Source organism: Bos indicus, chromosome 16 (assembly GCF_029378745.1).
Source record: "Bos indicus isolate NIAB-ARS_2022 breed Sahiwal x Tharparkar chromosome 16, NIAB-ARS_B.indTharparkar_mat_pri_1.0, whole genome shotgun sequence".
NCBI classification, from domain to species: domain Eukaryota; kingdom Metazoa; phylum Chordata; class Mammalia; order Artiodactyla; family Bovidae; genus Bos; species Bos indicus.
Window position 1 is genome coordinate 20293777 of NC_091775.1, and position 22728 is coordinate 20316504.

The 22728-nt window shown below is 39.0% G+C and overlaps 1 protein-coding gene across 1 annotated transcript in view; it reads right to left on the reverse strand.

Moving 5' to 3' along the window:
* The window catches only part of LOC139176524 (usherin-like), a 106171-nt gene that overhangs the window by 81645 nt on the left and 1798 nt on the right, over positions 1–22728 (reverse strand). The window contains exons 2-4 of the mRNA XM_070768844.1: positions 17429–17632; positions 17221–17301; positions 14209–14403 (exon numbers count right to left, since the gene is read on the reverse strand). Coding sequence (XP_070624945.1) covers positions 14209–14403; positions 17221–17301; positions 17429–17632 — 480 coding nt within the window. The remainder of the gene's footprint in view (positions 1–14208; positions 14404–17220; positions 17302–17428; positions 17633–22728) is intronic.

Sequence of the window (22728 nt, forward strand, 5' to 3'; positions counted from 1 at the left end):
TGTATACATTTGTGTGTTATTTGCATATAATATTATATACACACACATATATAAAGTTTGTAATTAATCCCAAATACAAATATAAAATGATCATAAAAGTTAGAAAACAGAAAACTTGTTCCTTTATCAAATATGATCAGTAACCTTGAGGATTATAGCCTACACTATACTATGGCCAGGCTGGATGAAAGGCCGGGCTGGATGAAGCACAAGCTGGAATCAAGATTGCTGGGAGAAATATCAATAACCTCAAAAATGCAGATGACACCATCCTTATGGCAGAAGGCAAGGAAGAACTAAAGAGCCTCTTGATGAAAGTGAAAGAGGAGAGTGAAACAGTTGGCTTAAAACTCAACATTCAGAAAACTAACAGCATGGCATATGGTCCCATCACTTCATGGCAAATAGATGGGGAAACAATGGAAACAGTGAGAGACTTTATTTTGGGGGGCTGCAAAATCACTGCAGATGGTGACTGCAGCCATGAAATTAAAAGCAGCTTGCTCTTTGGAAGGAAAGTTATGACCGATCTAGATAGTATTGCCAACAAAGGTCTGTCTTGTCAAAGCTATGGTTTTTCTAGTAGTCATGTATGGATGTGAGAGTTGGACTATAAAGAAAGCTGAGTGCCAAAGAATTGATGCTTTTGAACTGTGGTGTGGAGAAGACTCTTGAGATTCCTTTGGACTGCAAGGAGATCCAACCAGTCCATCCTAAAGGAAATCAGTCCTGAATATTCATTGGAAGGACTAATGCTAAAGCAGAAACTTCAGTATTTTGGCCACCTGATGCGAAGAAATGATTCAGTTGAAAAGACCCTGATGCTGGGAAAGATTGAAGGCAGGAGAAGAAGGGAACGACAGAGGATGAGATGGTTGGATGGCATTACCGACTCGAAACACATGAGTCTGAGTAAGCTCCAGGAGTTGGTGATGGACAGGGAAGCCTGGTGTACCGCAGTCCATGGGGTCACAAAGAGTTGGATATGACTGAGTCACTGAACTGAGCTGATGCTATGGCCAACATCCACAGTTGATTACCACTCTATAGCAAACCTGATATATTACCATCATTTTTAACCATTGTACAGCATGTCATCCAAAAAAATCCAAATCTGCACCGCAAGTTCTTACTGCATAAAATAAAATGAATAACTTGTAGAGAGCCCCATCTGAAGCTTTCACAATGTACTAGGATTTCAGGCACATTAATATTCAGGAGAGTTAGAGAAAGCTATTAACTCATCAACACTGCATTACCTGATGAAATTCTTCTACATTAGCTAAGCAGGAACATGACATCATTTCTATTTTTACTATTTATGTCATAAGCCATATTTTTGTTCTTTGAAGTGCTTTCAGACCAATTTCCTTTAAGATTTACATTTAAAGAAATAGTTTATAATAAACTATAAATATGAAATATTAATTTATAGAGTACTATAAAAATGGCCAAGACTTCCTCAAAATTCATATTTTAATGTGTGCTCAGTCATATCTGACTCTTTGCGACTCCATGTGGACCACAGCCCACCAGGCTCCTCTGTCCATGGAACTTTTCAGGTAGGAATACTGCAGTGAGTTGTGATTTCCTACTCCAGAGGATCTTCCTGAGCCATAGACTGAGCCTCAGTCTCTTGTGTGTCTCCTGCATCAGCAGGCTGCTTCTTTACCACTGTACCAGCTGGAAAGCCCCCATACTACATTTGATCTTAGCTGAAAGGCTGAGAAGTGATCCATCTTTTAACAATATCATCAAAATGAATGTTTCAAATTTACCTTTGATGTTTGCCTATTGTGGCAGAGACCACTAAATGCCCTCTCATTACATACTCTCTTTTTCCCCTAGTAAAATAAAAAGACCTTTTTTAGTTGGGTAAATGGCCACTTTGAATAAGGAAATTTCCCAGCAATCTGTGTAGCTAGATATAGCCATGTGGCTAAGTTCTAATCATAGAATGTAATCAAAGGTAGAGGAATAATTTCTGAAATATATTATTAAGGTAAATGTGTACATCCTCATTCAATGATTCCTCCTTTCTGCTGGATAGAAATCAGACTGGATGGCTGATGCTCTAACAGCTATCTTGGACCTTGAGGTGAAAGTCCTGTCTAGCAAAAAGATGAAGAGAGTGGGTCCCTATGACTGTTAATATCATTCCCTACATTGACTGTGAACATCTATCACCGGAGACAGAAAAACTTAATTTTGTTGCAGTCACTGTTATTTTGGGTTCTCTGTCTCTCAAGAAAAATTAACTAAAAATGAAAAACTTATCTCTACTGATTTTCCCCCATAAAACACTCATTTTTAAGGCAGTGTTAAGTATGAGTGTTTAACATTCATATTTAAAAACATAATATTGTACTTTAGAGAAAGTGTTGCTCGTATATACATTTTACCATTAATTTTAAAAATCAGGGGAAAAAAGCAGATGCTAACAGTAGGATCTAGCACTAACCTGGAACATAGTAGATAATGCTTTTGTTTTTAATAAATGAATAGTTTCTGCTCTGTGTCATTATCAGATCTGCGGCAGCACTGACTTCAATTATTTTTAATTGCAAATATATATCCCTTGAGCTCCATTATGAGGTATAAGTTTTGGAACTAATTTTTGATTCTATTCATCCTACCAATATTTTTCCCTCTTGGGAATATATTAAGTTCTGAATACATATTTAACTTGTGGTAGTTCTGCATCTTATTTCATAAAATTAGAGAACTATCACACTGCTGAGACAGAACCAGTAGTTGAAACTTCATCTCAGCGTGATAAAACAACTGTAACATTATGTTAACTACAGGGCTAGTAACAAAACCCTGCATTTGTTCATTTATCTATTCCTTCATTCCTTCAATAAAAATGCATTGATTGTCTGCTTTCAGCAAGTTACTAAACAAGACTTAAAATAAATATAAAACAAGATACTTGTCTTCTGGGAGCTAATGAAAAAATAGAATGGATGAACAAAGAGCAGCCATATGCAGTTTTAACAACTGTGAGGTAAGATTTCTCAGTTGAATAAAAAAAAAAATTGCATGGCATTGAAGTTTTTATTACAGTTATTTCTCTGTGGGCTCCTCAGGTATGATAATTTTATATATAATATATACATGTATATCAGAGAAGGCAATGGCAACCCACTCCAGTAGTCTTGCCTGGCAAATCCCATGGATGGTGGAGCCTGGTAGGCTGCAGTCCACGGGGTTGCTAGGAGTCGGACACGACTGAGTGACTTCACTTTATTTTTTCACTTTATGCATTGGAGAAGGAAATGGCAACCCACTCCAGTGTTCTTGCCTGGAGAATCCCAGGGACGGGGGAGCCTGGTGGGCTGCCGTCTATGGGGTTGCACAGAGTCGGACACGACTGAAGTGACTTAGCAGCAGTAGCAGCATACACGTATATGTGCATAAACATACACATAAAGAGCAGCATCTTAACTTATGGATGGGCTAATGGTTGAGGTTAAGTTCCAAAGTTGGACAGAAGGCAACATTACTCATAATTTAAAGTCCCTTTGACAACTCCTTGCATGCTAAGTTGTTTTAGTCAGGTCCAGCTGTTTGCAATCCCATGGACTGTAGCCCGCCAGGCTCCTCTGTCCATGGGATTCTTCAGGCAAGAATACTAGAGCGGGTCACCATGCCTTCCTCCAGGGGATCTTCTTGACCCAGGAATCAAACATGGGTCTCCTACATCTCCTGCATTGGCAGGGGGGTTCTTTACCACTAGAGCCACCTGGGAAGCCCTTGGCCCATAAAGTACAGTGCATTTGATTTTGTGTATGCCTCTAACTTCTCATGAATCGGTAATTCTCAGTGCTCTTAGTTCTTCAATTCTTTTTGTAGGCACCCCAGTAAAGAGTTTCCCTTTTAGTCAACAGTTGGGAAACCCTAAAACTATTCACATAAACTTTTCTTCTGACAGGTATTAACAGTTTCAGGATTGGATAGCATCTTTTGCCTGTAAGATTATTTTTAAAGTTTTTATTTTTAAAGTTTTTTCACTCCTTTTCATGCTTTCCCCACTTCCAAGGTATGTGGTTAAATGTGTGTAATTGAAATACACAGATGAGACTTCACTACAAGATTACAATTCTGTTTCACAAGTTGCATTGCCCTGGTCTCTTTCTTCTTCAGCCCTAACAGGAATTTGGCATTTAGAACATCAATAGTGGACTCTCTGCCTTTCTAATGGGCATCGTGGCCGGGGGATGAGAGAGCTGGGATTGTTAGAAATGTAGTATCTCTCACCACAGTCTCAGACCTACTGAATCAAAATCTGAAGTTTACCAAGATTCTCAATAATTCTCACTTCCTTTTCACTAGCAACTTTCAGAAGCACTGCCCTTAATGATCAGAGGCCCTACTTACACTACTTCTATTTATTCACCTGCCTGAGCATCGTTCTGCCCACATGTAGTTGGAACAAGTGGCAGGGACATACAAATCAGGGACAAATTCAAGCCCAGCAGGTGAAAGGGTTCCCGGCTCACCTGCTCTTCCTCTCACTCCAGTGGTTTTTTAATGTGTGGTTCATAAACCTCTGCAAGAGGACCAACTATAACACTTGGTAAAAGGCAGATTTCTCAATCCTAGCCCAAATACACAGAATCCTGTGCATGGAGCCCAAGAATCTATATTTCATAAGCAATCCAGTAACACCTTATGGTCAATAGAGTTGAGACTCACTAATTGTTACTACTAGCTGTGGAAGAGACAGAGAAATGAGAGATTTTACAATATGGAAACCACTTTTTTTTCAGGTACAAGACTAATGTCTACTGTATATGAGGACTGAACAAGTTTTCAGAGCAAGAGTGATATTATCAACTGCATTATAAATTAAAAAGTCTTTTTTTTCCCTTTGTGATATAGATTTATATAAGTCATCTGAAAGGTTATTTTTATTGGCTTATCAGCTATACTACAATAAATAATAAATTTGATTATTATCTGAAGAAGGAATTCAACTCTTTTAGAGTTTAGCTCAATGTAATACAACAATAAAACTGAGAAAATATCTTCTGTGTATCAATTATTTTCCTAGCACTGTGCCAGGTGCTGTGCTAATTATGACAATAATTAAGTTTACGTTTAAACATCTTAAGGAAATAAAGAAAAAAACGGTATATGAGCAGATTCTTGAATCTACGCCTTCTTGACAGAATTTCAAATCAGATTGGGAAGGGTCTTTCTGAGCAGTCCTGGGTTTGAAAGGAGATGCCAGGACTGTCTCTCTGGGCAGTAGCTTCGCATGTTAACAGGGCTGGAGGGAAAAATCAGCAAGAGCTCCGCAGAGTTAATTGGAGCCCTTTGCAACTAGTCTAAAGATGCACTGGACTGATAACTGCAGGGCTTTCTACCCCGAGGCTCCAGCTGAGAAAATGAACTTTCAAGAACTCCGTGCTCTGAACCCTGGCCTTTGGAGGGCACAGCATCTAGATTCTGTGGCCCAAAGGGGCCCATTTGCACCTGAGTGGGGCTGTTAACCCTTGGACCCTCCACACTACTGGGATTTATCTCATTTAATCCTCTGGTAGCCAAACTCATGAATGGTAAATATCCTGTCTCATGCTTCTATTCTTCCAGCTGTCTTAGTCAATATTCTTTTTTTTTTTTTTCTTTTGCCTTCCACATTTTGTTACTCTGACCATAATTTCCTATTTCTTCCCAAGAATCATTTCATTTAATTTTTGTTGTCCTGTGATTTTCCTTTGCTAATTTTATTACTTTCTTTTAATGGTTCATCATTTTTATTCAGGCATTTCTCTTTTTTTCATCCTATATTTGCAAGTTGCTGTTGGGAAGGCCTCATAAGAATTTCTGGTTAAAACTGAGACTTGATCACTGGTGTCAAACACCTTGAACCGTGTTTCCAGTGCTGGCTATACAACAGAATTACCTGCTGACACTTTAAAAATACCAATGTCCAGGCTATATTCAAAACCAAATAATCAGATTCTTCCAGGTGAGACACAGGCATCTGTATTTTTTAAGGTTAGCCAGGGGGATCTGTGTGTACCCTTGGTTGAGAACTTCCACCTCATTTTGTTGTTCAGTCACTCAGTCATGTCCAGCTATTTGCAACCCCATGGACTGCAGCATGAGAGGGTTCCCTGTCCTTCATTTCCTGCACTTTGCTCAAACTCATGTCCATTGAATTGGTGATGCTATCCAACCATCTCATCCTCTGTCATACCCTTCTCTTCCTGCTTTCAATCTTTCCCAGAATTAGGGTCCATTCAAATGAGTCAGTTCTTTGCATCAGGTGGCCAAAGTATTGGAGCTTCAGCATCAGTCCTTCCAATGAATATTCAGGGTTGATTTCCTTTAAGACTGGCTGGTTTGATCTCCTTGCAATCCAAGGGACTCTAGAGAGTCTTCTCCAACACCAAAGTTTGAAAGCATCAATTCTTCAGTGCCCAGCCTTCTTTATGGTCCAACTCTCACATCCATACATGACTACTGGAAAAACCACAGCTTTGATTATATGGATCTTTGTTGGCAAAGTAAAGTCTCTGCTTTTTAATATGCTGTCTAGGTTTATCACAGCTTTTCTTCCAAGGAGCAAGGGTCTTTTAATTTCATGGCTGCAATCACCATCCACAGTGATTTTGGAGCCCAAGAAAATAAAATCTCTCACTGTTTCCATTGTTTCCCTATCTATTTGCACTGAGTTGATGGGACCGAATGCTATGACCTTGGTTTTCTGAATGTTGAGTTTTAAGCCAACTTTTCACTCTCCTCTTTCATCTTCATCAAGAGCCTCTTTAGCTTCTCTTCACTTTATGCTATAAGGGTGGTATCATCTGCATATTCAAGGTTAATGATATTTCTCTGACAATCCTGATTCCAGCTTGTGCATAATCGTGTCCAGCATTTCGCATGATGTACTTTACATAAAATTTAAATAAGCAGGGTGACAATATATAGCCTTGACATATTCCTTTCCCAATTTGGAACCAGTCCATTGTTCCACGTCCAGTTCTAACTCTTGATTCTTGACCTGCATACAGGTTTCTCAGGAGGCAGGTGAAGTGGTCTGGTATTCCCATCTCTTTAAGAATTTTCCACAGTTTGCTGTGATCCACACAGTCAAAGGCTTTCACGTAGTCAATGAAACTGAAGTAGATGTTTTTCTGGAATTCTCCTGCTTTTTGTATGATCCAATGGATGTTAGCAATTTGATCTCTGGTTCCTCTGCCTTTTCTAAATCCAGCTTGAACATCCGGAAAGTCTTGGTTCATGTACTGTTGAAGCCTAGCTTGAAGGATTTTGAGCATGACTTTGCTAGCATGTGAAATGAGTGTAATCATGCGGTAGTTTGAACATTCTTTGGCATTGCCCTTCTTTGGGATTGGAATGAAAATACCAATGAAATGACCACAGGTTTTGAAGTATAAAAAGACAGTAGGTGAAGACAAATGGACAACTTGAAGAAGAACTCAGTGCAAACCTTATCCTGAGCTGGGTACAAAATGCCCACAAGTTCTCAGCTCTCCTCCTTCACCTGAGACTGAGAAGAAGAGTTGACTTTTAACAATTGCTGTGGGGCAAATGCAAATTTACCTTAATTGACCCCGTCCTAATCCCAGTGAAGGTTTTTATTAACAACTAGTTGCCCAGTAAAATGACATGAAAATGATTTGATTTTCCTGATCAAACACTTAGTATGAAGATAAAAGTCAGGGATATGGCAAATGAACTATGGAAGTACATTTTACTGATTGGAGGGGAAAAATCTGTAACTCAAAAAGAACAAGAGACTATAGCACTCAAATTACAGAAGACTATCATGCTCAGGGGAGAATGTAATTCAGGAAGCTTGTAAGATCACCAGTTTCATGCTATTAAGATCCAAAAGAACTTGGAATCCATTAACAAGAGACTGAAGGTAAATGATAAATAACACAGATGAAAATTGATAATACTGAGAAATATGCAGAAATCAAAGTGAGCTAGATGAGAAAGAAATTCAAATCAAAGACTCAAGTAGAAGAGTTTTAAAAATCATCTCAGAAGATTCAAAAAGAAGAATTAACAGTGTCAAAATCAAAAAATGAAAAATGAAAAAATTATGAAGTAATAACCCAGATCCAGAGACCGAATAGTATAAAGATAACAATTAATTCATTGAAGATTTATTATGTGCCTATCTACAAGCAAAATATTCTAGGAGTTAATTCATTTTTAAATCTTTGCAGCAATCTTATAACATAAAGAAGGTTTTCATCTTGAATTTATAGATGAGGACACTCCAATATAGCAATACATTTTCAAATTTGCCTGATACCATACTAAATGACATTACTGGGATTTGAACTCAGATTAATTTGACTCTGAGACTTCCCTGGTGACTCAGGTGGTAAAGAATCTGCCTGCAGTACAGGAGACCCAGGTTCAATCCCTGGGTCAGGAAGATCCCTTCGAGAAGGAAATGGCAACCCATTCCAGTAATTTTCGCCTGGAGAAGTCCATGTACAGAGGAGCCCGGTGAGCTACAGTCTAAGGGGTCACAAAGAATCAGACAATATTGCCCAACTAACACGTTGACTTTCACTTTGATTTGACTTGACAACTGTGTTCTAGACTTCTAAAATAAGGAAGGTAAACTGGGAAGAAATGTATAATATTGAAAACTCCTATGTCTCAACAGCAAACTTTCCAAGCCAAAGAGAGACTCAAATTTGAAGAAAGAGAGTTTGCTATATAACAGAAGAAAAAAAAAGTCATGAGAAGAAACCAACCCATTTTATTATAACTTAATTGGTTAAGGACCCTTTTTGAACCAATACAGCTAAATTGGCTTATGGATTCAGGATTTATTTGATGGTTCCATTCAAAAAATACCACTCTAATAACCAAAAATTAAACTTTAAAATCTTAACAAGAGTCACCTGAGAAATGCTAAAGGGGGATTACTTTCAAGATCAATAACAAAGCTACTCATGAACCGCTTTGTTATACTCTCTCTCGGTCCCTGTTCTCTTAATCAATTGACAAAACAGCTGCCATCAACCAATCTCTACATTCCTAATATCTTCACCAAATCCATTATTTTTGGCTCTGTACTTTCTCATCCCTTCTTTCTCACTCTCTAGTTGCTTTATTTTCTTTTGCTGTGAAATCTGATATTGATACTAATTCAGCCTGGCTTTGGTGCCCCTCAATTCATACTCCTCTCCCTTAATAGCCTGATTCTTCCCAAGAAAAGTCCATCTTGCAGTACCAGAGTTCTCCATAACTTTTAAGATACCTCTTACATATGTCCTTATCTGTTCACTTCTTTGTAGGCAACAGATACATATTTAGGACTCCTTGAGAAGAAAAAAAGTTATAGAATTCATAGTCCAGCACAAACAAGAAGAGAAATAAAGGAATAGCAAAAAAAGATAAATTAATTAAAAGTATTGAAGTTATTTTACCCCATAAAATAGGGTAGGAGAAATAAGAGAAATTATATAAATTACAAAAATAAATATGAATTACACTCCCCTACTAAAATACAGAGAGTTTTAAGTTGACTATAAAGGTAAATCGAACTAGGTTCTATTTACACAGATATACTTCAAACAATGTAACTTTAAAAGTGGCAAATGTAAAGGTAATAAGAAAAAGAAAAATACAAACAAAAAGCAAGCTTCCAAAGTAACACAACTGACAAATTGAAGAAACTGACAAAACTGCAATAATTGAGATTTTTTTCCTTAGTTTTTCACAGATTGAATATATATAAATATATAAATAACAATTGGTCAGAGGTTCTCTCATTTTCCTCTCTATATATACCATTCACATGCTTGAAATGCCCTACAGTAACATTCAGCAGTTTATTGTACTGGTTTTCAATCTTGGAGGTAGGATTACCTTTCAGAATCTTGTGTAATTTGAGAGGACTCTGCCCTGTTTCTGATTTGATCTTACCTCAAATTTAGAATTGCTAATTCAGAAGATATGCATTATATATATCATATATAATATATATATGTATATTATCAATATGGTATATCTAATAAGCAAATATTAGTATACCCTGAATGGAGAATATGGACATTTTTTTCCCAAATTACCCATAGAAAACAAAAAAATTTTAAAGATATTATATCAACTACAGAAAATGTGCTTTAAAATCTGCACATAAAAATGTAAATCAAAAGAAAAATAAGAAATTGCAGTGTTGCAACACATAAGGCAAACTTAAGTACAATATTCTTCATATGTTAAAGAGATACTTAAAATCAATGAGAAAAATGTGAATCCTCCAATAGAAAAACTGATAATGAAACATGATAGGTATGTCATAAAAGAAATATATATTATCAGTAAACATGAAAATGCTTGATGTCTCCAGGAATCAAATAAGCCAAATTAAAATAATACTCTGACATATTTTTTTTTTAAGTTTACCGTTTAACTGTGAAAGTGAAAGTGAAGTCACTCAGTCGTGTCCGACTCTTTGCGACCCCATGGACTGTAGCCCACCAGGTTCCTCCATCCATGGGATTCTCCAAGCAAGAATACTGGAGTGGATTGCCATTTCCTTCTCCAGGGGATCTTCCAGACCCAGGGATCGAACCCAGGTCTCCTGCATTGCAGGCAGGCACTTTAACCTCTGAGCCATAGAACTTGTCAACTAGGATATAAAGTGAAATATACAATCTTGCATTCTGCTTGCTGGTGGGAGTATGATTTATATAGTCTTTTTGGCACATATTTGACAACCTAAAAATATAACTATATCTTTGTTAAGAAATTATCGTATGTTAAGCATTGTGCTAGATGCTTTCAAAATTTCTGATAGCTAACATTTTACAGTATGACAGTGTGTCAAGGGCTGCCCTGTGTGCTTTACATACACAGGGACCCCCTTAATCCTCACAGCTGTCCTGTGAGGTGGGCAGCTATTTCATTAACCACAGGGAATCCGAAGCACAGACACGTTAATTAATGTGTCTGAGTTTACACAGCTGAAAAGAGAGCTGAAATACCATATCATTTAATATATTTAATATTTCTGAGGTTAATATTATTCTCCCACTTCATAGGTTAAGACACTATAAAGAGATCCAGGAGAATACACAATTTCCCCAATGTTACAGGGAGGGTAAGCAGCAGAGATTTGTATCAATGTCTGCTTGAGCCAGCTTCCCAGGTGGCTCAGATGCTAAAGAACCTGCCTGCAATGCAGGAGACATGTTTTCAAATCCTTCATCGGGAAGATCCCTGGAGAAGGGAATGGCAACCCACTCCAGTATTATTCTTGCCTAGAGAATTCCATGGACAGAGGAGCCTGGCATGCTACAGTCCATGGAGTTACAAAGAGCTGGACATGACTGCGCGACTAACACAAACACTGCTTGACCTCAGAATCCAAGACTGAATACTGCTTTAAGAAACTTTGATCTAGTTGTTCCATTTCAAGGGATTTAACCTACCATCAGTGTCGGTCATTCCTCCAAAGATTTGTATGCAGACTTTAAAAAATCCTATTACTTATAACAGCAAAATTTGGAAATCCAGAAAATAAGAGGAAACTGAGACAAAAGAGATTGGGAGAGAGGCAGTGGAAAGCAGAATTTTAAAGAGAGGAGCATGATGTCTGGTCACTTGGTGGGATGGAATCAGGGTGGTTGTGGGGTGGAGGTGTCATGAGAAAGGAGAGTACTGTAGTTGTCCAGGTAAGATATTGGAATGGTTTGTCTTGGACAGTAGATAAGGGGAGATATAGATGAGTTTCACACCTAGTTTAGAAAATGGAATCAATAAACACGGATATATGATGTATGAACAGGATGTAAACATCTCGAAAATTCTCAAGCTTCATTAACTGGGGGGCTGGAGATGTCATTTATTGATATTGAGAATGGATGAGGAACAGAAATTCAGTTTTGGAGATGGTAAATTTAGAAATAATGAGACATCTACTGGAAATGTCAATTTTTTCAAATGCCTGCTGGATACACACATTTGGAAGTCTGGGTAGGATGTGCATTTAGGAGTCAATAGTGTCTGTAGGGTATTGGATGCTTTGTGAATCTATGAGTTTCCTGGAGCAAGACTGTGGAAAAAAATTTAAAAAGAGAGAGAAAAGGTCCCAGGTCTAAACCCGGAGGTCTTTCAAAAGGCAGAGTTAAGCTTCTGAGGGAGTGGGCAAAGACACTGGGAAAGGGGACCCAGAAGCAGAACAATCAGAAAAGTGATGAAATATTTCAAGAGATGACAAGAAATCCACAGTGCAGAATGCTATCAAGCAGAGGAGACTGGACTGTAGTGTTCTGTGGATATTTAAAATGGAAGTTTTTGGAATCCTCAATCAGGCAAGTAAGTAGAAGGCAGACCTAGTGAAGAAATGGCGACAACACCACAGATGCCTTAGGAAGAGGAGAGAGACAGTGAGAGCTGGAAGGGACTTTAGATAAAAGGAAGATTTTTATCATTGATTTGGGTTTGTTTTTGTTTAACAATAGGTGTTGATAGATGCGTTTGAATGATCCTGGGCAGAACCCAAATGGGCAGTGGCTCTAACTTTGGCATCACCAGCATCAATAGAGGAGGGCTTGGTAAAACAGGACTGCTGAGCTCTGCTTCACAGCTTCTGCTTTGGTACGTGGGGGTCAGCTGGAGAATTTGCATGAATAAGAAGGTCTCAGGGGAGGCTGTTGAGCCAAGTCCTAGGACCACACTTGGTAAACGACTCCAGGAGACAGAGGTTAAAATATAAGTAAGAGGAAGAGAGACCACCAGTAATAGCTCTGAAAAAGCAGGAAAACCTGGGGTCCATAGGACTTTTGAAGATTTTATTTTTAATAGCATAAGGGAAGCTCTGTAAAAACAGGAAGGGAAATGGAGAGAAATGTGAAAAAAAATGAAAATAATATTATATGCCAAAGATGTTTTTAAATGTTTTAACATCCGTTAATTCACTAATCCAATAATAACAGTGTAATTGGTCAGAAAAATGCAATTAATGTATATATTTCATAGGAAGAGAGTGACAGAAATTCTTTATGATAGATTTTTGCTTTTTTTGGTGTCTAAGAAAATCTCATATATAACGCTATCAGCTGAGTGGGATAAAGAAGGCAGGTTAACACCTAGATAGTTTGGAAAAATATAAAATATTTAACGAGGAGAATGGGAGAAGGAGCTTATTATAGAAACACAGTAGGATTGGTGTCATTACTGAGTGTCCAACAGAAAATGGGAACTGAGACTTTTTCCAGCCCACTTAGCTGCAGTGTGCAGCCTGGGCAAAGGCCCAATCAGATTGGGTTTTTATCAGATGGGTAAATACAGGACAAAGGAAATGAAAAATAAACAATTTTTTTTGTAATTGGTTGTCTATTTGGACTGTAGATTCTAAGGAATCTAAAACAAAGAAGTAAAGATTGATAGAGTTGACTGATGTGTTAGAAAAACAGTTAAGTCCACTTTGAAAATCCATCTAATTTGTCAAGTTCTGAAAGTATCTCTGACAGAGGAAAATTATTTTTCCCATTAAATTATTTTGATGCATTTTATTTTGTTTTTGGTCAAAGGCTTAAATCTGGCTTTCCATTTAAATGGGCCTTAACATTTCATGACGCTGAAAACTGCTATCTTATGACACAAGCAGAAATTTGAGCATGGGACCTTGTGTGATGCTTGTGAGTGTATTTCACTCCCGCCAGTCTGCACACCATCCATGCCTCACCATGAGAAATTGATTCACTGATTTGCCAGTCAAACTGCTGGTGCTCTAATCTCCTCTACCTTGACATAATTAGGTTTAATAAACAATTTTACAATAAATAACGGTACTGTGAACTTGGGCTAGTCCCAACGAGTAAACTTTTGCATGGTAAAATAGGTCACTGGCACCCTATACATACATAAGATCTTGAAAAGTTTCACATTTTAAGGGCATATAAGCATCCTAGGTATAGGAATCTCACTAAGGGTGAGAGCCACTCGTGACCTAACCTTTTGGGGAATGGAGAAAGTACCAGCCTCATAATGAAACTATCCATGAAAGCCCATAAACATTTATAGAATTATTTTTCATCCTTCATGGATAGAGGTGTCCGTATAATTAGATGATTCTTGTTGTTTGTAACCAGGCAAAAATCTGAGAATTTTTCATATACTAGGGCAAAAGTATTCAAAGTCAAAACAGAAAGAAAATTAATAAGATCTACTCCCTCGAGGAGCCCGCTTTACCTGTGAAGGTGTTGGTATCGACAAGCTCAGAGCTGGCAGAGGGTGTGTGGGGTGGACCAAGAGCATCCTCACTGTAGGCTCTCAGGATATACTTCTCAATTACACCTCTAGCCACAACAGGTTCATCCCAGGTCACCTCGATGCTATAGCCATTTATGCTGCGGACTCCTGAGGGACTTGGCACACTTTGTGGAGCTGTGAAAGGATAAAAGAGAAAATAGGCAGAATGGCAGTTCTGAAAAGACTATTGCTCCTATTCTTCACTTTTAATGGCTGCAGTAAATCAGACTCAACCATTAGCATAAATACAATTTATTAGAGTTGTAACTTTTCAGCATTGATTTAATATGACTGCACATCTTGAGCCATTCAGTTTAAGCGATATTTCAAAACCATCAAAACTCCATCGACATCACGTTCTTTCAAGTCTAGACCAGGTTTTCCAAAAACATTTAATGTATCCAACATGTTTTAAACATCACTCATAAAGAAGGAGGTGGATGGTAGGCAGATAACAAGTTCAAACAATATAATGATGTCCCCCTTTGAAGCAAGATAATTAGACTGTTATTATACATAGTGGTTTGACACTTTTATATCGTCCATGTATTAGCCAAAAAATATCACAAATGTGATCGTATTGTACTTGAAGGTCTGATCCCATTTGCCAAATTCAATTGTTTTTCCAATTAATTTTTAAAGAAGCAAAGTTCTAGCAGGTGGGATATACAGATACATTCCTAACTGCACTTAGAGGAAGGGGCAGGTGGAGAAGTTGATGCCCTTGAGATTCTACAAAATCATTTTCAGAGACGTTTTCTTCGGAGCATCACAAAGTAACACAAAATGAAAAGTTTATAGAAACTGCAAAACCTCACTTATAAGCTGAATCCTCTACTTTTAAAAATCCATAACCTTTAACTATTTATTAGGTATGTCTATGGTTCTGGTCAGTAACAACTTCATCACAGCTGACTGCACTGAGGATGCTGAGAAAAAGCCCGAGGAACTCCATGGCAGGATGACGGATGACAGAGGGGCTCTGACTGCTCCTGGACTCCTGAGCGCGGTCGATGGAGGATCACCCTGGTCTCTCCCCATCAGACAGCCTCCTCCTCTGACTTTACTTTTCAGGCCAATAAAACAGGACAACCTCAAGGGAAGCATCATGAACGTAAGGAATGAGAGGAAGCACAGAGGTGGAGAACCACTGTCTGTGCAGGTAAAACTCCACAAGCAACTTCAGGAAACGCACAGGCCACACAATCAAGTTCCAAGTGAGGGGACAATGGGAGTGCTGCTGATTTTATTAGTTCTGAAATGTGGTACAGGGCAAAGTACTGTCCTGTCTAACAGATGGTGTTCTCATAAGGGACAGAGCAAAACTGACTCAAAAATAATTAAATAGTGCAATTATTCTCCAGCCCTTGGGAGCATGTAGCTGCTCGGTGTTGTGGTCAGATTGTAAATATGAATTTATGGCATAAGACTTTGTGGTCAGATCACTGCTATAAATTCAGAGCTCTATTTGCATACTTTCTTGGTGGTACTCAAAATGGGGGTTATGAAGCTATGTAAGCCGTGTACTTTATGGACACCTATTTAGGTTGCTGAATTAGACTAAAAGCAGGCTTTATATTTATTAATAAAGAAGAGAAATGTGAAATAGGGGCAGAAAACACGCCAGTCACAAATGAACATTTTACATTAGAGCTTTTTCCAAGATCTAAAATTGAAAAGGATTTAAGGGATCATTCAGTTCACTGTCTTGCCTATAAATAGATGATGATTTAACTCATCCTGGAAAAGCGTCAAGTTGTCCTCTTCTGGAAACTCTATAGGAAGCAAACTTCAAAAATTCTTATCAGTATCCCATCTCAGTATTTACTTATCTTTTAGATTAAAAAGATTCCTCAAAGGCCATCTGCACTAGTAACCTGTTACTGATAATAAATATGAGAGGGTACTCGGTAAAACAAACAAACACATCTTTAAACAAATCATGACTTGCTAAGGACAACTTCAAGAGTGTCAATCATACAGAAATGTATTTGTCTTTCTGACAAATATTTTCTCTAAAATGGTAGAAGGCTACTGATTCACAAAACTTCTTGTAATGAATGCCTCTTTGTGATGGTATTATGTGAAAAGATGTTGTGGTCACTGTCAAAAGTACAAAGTGCTAAAATATCAGTTATCTGAGATTAGATCTAATACAGTCTGTTTCCTAGTTGTTTCTCCATTCAACTCAAAGAAATCAGACCACTCAGCAATTTCTATCTTGGAAGAGGCATTCTAAGACCCTAACAGTAAGCATCATGGCAAACATCTGCCATTATATGATAAAAGACACATGCATGCAAGCTTAGTCATATCCAACTGTTTTGGAGACCCCATGGACTGTAGCCCACCAGGCCCCTCTGTCCATGGAATTTTCCAGACAACAATACTGAAATGAGTTGCCATTTTCCTCTTCCAATGGATCTTCCTGATACAGGGATCAAACCCGCACCTCCTGTGTCTCCTGTATTGCAGGCAGATTCTTTTCCAACTGAGCCACTGTGGAAGCCCAATAAAAGACACATTTGCTTCCAACCACAGTGTGGGTTTCAAACAAGCTCTCCACCAAAGAGGCCAGAAGCTGCCTATCCTCACCTAAAGGTAACCCTGACTTTAGCTTTTTGGGGACTAAGCAACTTGTAAAGATTTCTAGTTCTTCGATGAATTACAGTCGATATGGGCCTTTATCAAGACAACTTGAACTTACTTTCTTCTGCATCTGAAGAGGAAAGACTCAGCCTGAACAAATCTTTATGAAATATTTGAAGAATCAAAAAGTCCTAATCCACTAAGCATTTTCACCAACAACAGATGACTCTGCAAACCAAGGCGTTCTCTGTCACAAGATTACAGACATGCTACCTGCTGCACACGTGAGAGGCTTTGTTTTTCTTTACATGTACAATGTCTGCATTTGTGTGCGATACACATTTTAAGATAAACACTCTTTACCTGCTCCTGTTGTGCGGCCCCGGCTCCAATCGCTATGTACCGAACCTCCTTCATGTGAGGCTGTTACTCGATACAGGTATTCTTAAATGGAAATAAGAAGGAGGAAAGTTAACACAGGACTCATGGAGACTGGTGGTGGGCTGGCAGGGAGGGAAGAGGCGATGAGGAAGAGCCATGGAACACTGAATTTAGAGCATCTCTGCATTACCTGTGAATGGCTGGAGATGGCTCTCATAAGCAGTCCGCTCTTCTCCCCGGTACACCAGGATGGAGTCATCTCCCCTGCACTTAGCAGCACTGTCAGTTGACAAGCATCCATCCAGATTGACTCTGACAGCACCACTGGACACGGATGCCAAGTTAATGACAGCACCCCGTGCAAACTTCACATCCTTCATGCAACCACCGAAACCTAGTGAACAGTAAGGAATGAGTATCACACAGAGGGCTTGAGTCCTTAATTAGCCATCATTTTTGTCCCCTGTAGTAGTACATTTTGATGAAGTTGGGGAGGTGGTTTAGACACAATTTTCAAACTTTCAAGTCTTCTTTGGGAGATCCTTTCTGCTCCTTTATGCCTGCTTTTTACCAGGCTAAGCTGTTGCAGGAAATATTCATATTTATGTTATTTTGAAATATATATATATATGCTGATCATTGTAATTCAACTGAATTAGATTCAGCTGAAAAGTACGTATTATATCTTTTTAGGAGCAGTTTTTTTGCATTCTTTTTATTCTTACCAAATAATGTGGAGTCCAGTGGTGCTATATAATGTGTAGGCAATTACACACTACGGTGAGAGCGTTTTCACATGTTCCTCAATCCTAGAAAATGAAGTTACCTGTATGCATAAGTCCATATCTAAGTGCCAAAAACTAATATGTAAATGAGCATGATTATTCAAGAAGCTCACTGAGGAAAAAAATACACTCTCAGGTGCCCCGTTGTTCAGTGGTAAAGAATCCACCTGCAATGCAGGAAACATGGGTAGATGTAGCTTTGGTCCAAGGGTTGGAAAGATCCCCTGGAGGAGAAAATGGCAACCCACTCCAGTACTGTTGCCTGGGAAATCGCATGGACAGAGGAGCCTGGCGGGCTACAGTCCACAGGGTCACAAAGAGTTGGACACAATTGAGCATGCGAGCATGAGGTTCTAATGCAGAACAGTAGGAGATGGTTAGATAAGATCACCAACTCAATGGACATGAATTTCAGCCAACTCCTGGAGATAGTGAAGGACAAGGAAGCCTGATGGTCTGCAACCCATAGGGGTCGCAAAGAGTTAGATATGACTTACTGATTGAACAACAACGAGGAGAAAAATGTAGTTTCAAAACACACTAAAATCATGAGTTATTGCAGTGAATTCCATAACAACCATTTCATAGTCATAGAATGAAGACCCATTAAATCAGGACACTCGGGAGCTGTCACTGTGCTCCACCATTTTCACTGAGTTCCATAATCTTGACGGTGCAAAATGATTACCAGTTTCAGGTTCACAGTCTCAGGACAGGAACCAAATTGAACTTTGGCAATAGCAACACAAGAAGCATCCCGGAAAGTGTACTTTACTCAGTTGACTTTAGAAGAGCCATGCTGCCTTCAGTTCTGGGAAGTTTAATAGAGAAGGTGGAGGAAATGGGTTTGAAGTGTGCGCTGACTGCTCTCTTCTTACAGAACCATGGGGCATCACATCACCTGGGGAGCAGCTGTAGCTTTGAACGACTTGCTATTTTGTATAAACAGAGATCAATTCTTCAAGGTTTGACAGCACTCCGCTCACAAAACTGCACACAATTATCAAAGAAGGGACAAACAGACTGAGTTTGAGATTGCTGGAACACATAGTCTCCTTTCGTGAACAAAACACTGTCAAGTCTGAATGGCCCCAAACAGATAATTAGTTCTTTTCAAGATTACAGCCCACCAGCAAGAAATGGAAATAAAATACAATGCAATGCTGAACAGTAAAGTAAGTTAATTCTAACAATGACCATATTGTTCTCTTCAGCATTTATATGGTGTGTTATTCTGTCTTCTAACACATTAAGTTGCAGCCTATTTCCTTTTAAATGCCTTTGCTATTATTCACATTCCTTTAGGCCTGACTGATCAATACTGCTAGTCTATCTTCAATGCGCAGTAGATACTCAGTAAGTTGGGTAAATTGAGTTGAAAGCAATGAAGCTCAATATAAAAGCATCTCCTTGAAAATTCAGAAGCTAAGAATTCCAATTTCTTTACAAGTAGTAATTTTCTGATGGCACAGAACTGGGTCACCTAACTTCTCTGGTCCTCCAGTTTCCCTGCCAATAAAAGGATGAACAATTCACAGACAGCCTCGGCAAACATAAATGCACCCTTATAAGGAATGTCCCTTTATTGTTCAAGGGGTACAGAATTTCAGTTTCACAGAATGAAAAGACTGCTAGAGATGGATGGTGTTGATGGTTGCTCAAAAACATGAATGTACTAAATGCCTGAACTGGACACTTAAAAGTGATTAAGATGGTAAATGGTATGTTAGGTGTTACTGTTGTTTAGTTGCTAAGTCGTGTCCGATTCTTTATGACCCAATGGACTGTAGCCCACCAGGCTCCTCTGCCCGTGGAATTTTCCAGGAAAGAATACTGGGTTGCCATTTCCTTCTGCAGGAGATCTTCCCAACCCAGGGATCAAACCCACATCTCCTATATTAGTAGTGGATTCTTTGAGTCACCTGGCAAGCCCCAATTGTATGTTAGGTATTTGTTCTTGTTCAGTCACTCAGCTGTGTCCAACTCTTTGCAACCCCATGGACTGCAGGATGCCAGGCTTCTCTGTCTATCACCATCCTCTGGAGCTTGCTCAAACTAATGTCTATTGAGCTGGTGATGCCATCCAACCATCTCATCCTCTGTCCTTTTCTCCTCCTGCCTTCAATCTTTCCCAGCATAAGGGTCTTCTCTAATGAGTCAGTTCTTCACATCAGGTGGCCAAAGTATTGGAATTTCAGATTTAGCATCAGTCCCTTCAATGAATACTCAGGATTGATTTTCTTTAGGATTGACTGGTTTGACCTCCTTGCAGTCCAAGAGACTCTCAAGAGTCTTCTCCAACACCACAGTTCAAAAGCATCAATTCTTCGGCGTTCAGCCTTCTTTATGGTCTCATATCCATATATGACTACTGGAAAACCCAAAGCTTTAACTATACAGACTTTTGTCAGCAAAATAATGTTAGGTATGCTGCTAAGTCGCTTCAGTCGTGTCCGACTCTGTGCAACCCCACAGACGGCAGCCCACCAGGCTCCGCTGTCCCTGGGATTCTCCAGGCAAGAACACTGGAGTGGGTTGCCATTTTCTTCTCCAATGCATGAAAGTGAAAAGTGAAAGTGAAGTTGCTCAGTCGTGTCCGACTCTTCGCGACCCCATGGACTGCAGCCCACCAGGCTCCTCCGTCCCTGGGATTTTCCAGGCAAGAATGTTAGGTATATTTAACTACAATTAAAAATGTAAAAAAAAAAACTTAAAGAAATATCTTAAACATTAATACACAAGATACAATTTTAAATTTGGAAAAGGCTACAGTCATAGACTTCCTTCACTCTGGAGATAAAAAGGTGCAGAGAGTTACAGAGTGATGCTTCTATGTAGTAATTCTGCTTAGAAAGTGGGACTATGCCCTCAAGCCTTGGGGTTACAGCTACCTAGGCTATAGTGCAGGGTCCTTGCTGTGCTATCCTTAGGGCAGTCAGAGGGTTTTGTCAAAGTTTGCACCATTCTTCCAACTCTGCACTATCAGAAACCCTCCCGCTGGAAATAATCCCTAGGGATCTCTGAAATATGAATGGGATGCGAGGATAACAAGAGGGGAGATGGGCTGTCTATGGGAAGACTAGTGATGTCTCCTCGTCTTTTTTTCCCTGCCTTTATGAAAACTGAAAGTGACTCCCCACACCTATCCCCCTCCCAGGTCTCTGAATAACTGGAAGGTGGTCTGGAACTCTGGGTGGACAAACCTGAGAGACACAGTAGCCCTCTGGGGGAGGAGTCCAACCCTGGGGCGCTTGGGCCTACACGATGGTGGGCTGTCAGCCCCGCTCTTAACCTCTCTGCTCAGAGCTGTGGACAGACCATAACCTGAGAGTCCACATGCCATGGCCCACTCACTCCCAACCCAAGTGCCCATGGTCTAAGGTGGTATATCTTCAGCACATTATGTTGCCCAGTGTCTCCAGAACATAGAGGAAAATTAATCGGCCTTTGATTTTAAGGAAGATTGTGACAATAATGGATTAAAAAAAAAAAATAGCTCTAGTAGGACCACAAAAATAGAGCCTTTGGAAAAGGTGTTAATGGAGAAGCATGTTGCTGTTATCATTTAGTTGCTAAGTCCTGTCTGACTCTTTGCGACCCCATGGACTGTAGCCCACCAGGCTATTTTGTCCATGGCACTTATCAGGCAAGAATATTGGAGTGGGTTGCCATTCCCCTCTCCAGGGGATCTTCCCGATTCAGGGATCAAACTTGGGTCTCCCACATTGCAGGTGGATTCTTTACCACCGAACCAGCAGGAAAGCCCAGTGAAGAAACATAGAACCATTTTTATGATAGTGGACTGAAAAAAAATACAGTAAGTGAATAGGATTAGTTTCAGTTGCAATTTACTACAGAAATGCAGCACCTTTATATTGTGAATGTTCTCCTGATCACTGTGTAAAACATGCTGCTACTTAAATAAATCAGTACTATTCAAAGCATCTGAGTCAGAATCTTAGGAGACAAAGCCATTTAAATATCACTTAAACTGCATTTTAAAAAAACCTTTTCTGGGCAATTCCAGTGGATCTTGAATAATAATAATAGCTAATTTTATTGAGTTCTTACAAAGTTTTAGCTACTATACTTCAATATTTTATCAGTGGTTTGAGAACCACTGATATGGATGATACTGCAATGATAAAAATTTAGTATTATCCATAAATAAAATATCTTCCAGTATCACAGTCTTAGTCATAGAGTTAGTCCCCTTGGGTCTATGTTGATGCTTTACAGTTTCATCATTATCATCTTAATAATTCCAATTTTAGCCAGCTTTCTAGGACATTCATAATAATGGGTTTTGGTGTACTTTGACAGTAAAATGCTCAGTATACAGAGGATTTTTCCTAGACGTAAATAGAATCGAGTAATTTTGTTCTCATAAAGAGTTTTCAAGCTCTTTCTAACCTCAGAAACCTGAAAACCCAAAGAAGCCCTTATATGAATGTAATATTTTTAGCTGCTGTTACATCTTAAGTGCCTTGAAAATGTCATTACTGTCTTATACCCCAGATATTCATTAACTCCCTACTAGTACCCTTCTAAAAGTCTCCTTAGAGCTTGCCATATATTTTCTATTCAAAGACATTTAAATCTTTATGTACTTACCAAATAGGCAAAGACTGCTTCATGGAAATTTTAACCATTCAGGGTGCACAGGTTTTGAAATATGTTGAGAACATTTTCTACACAGAAGCAT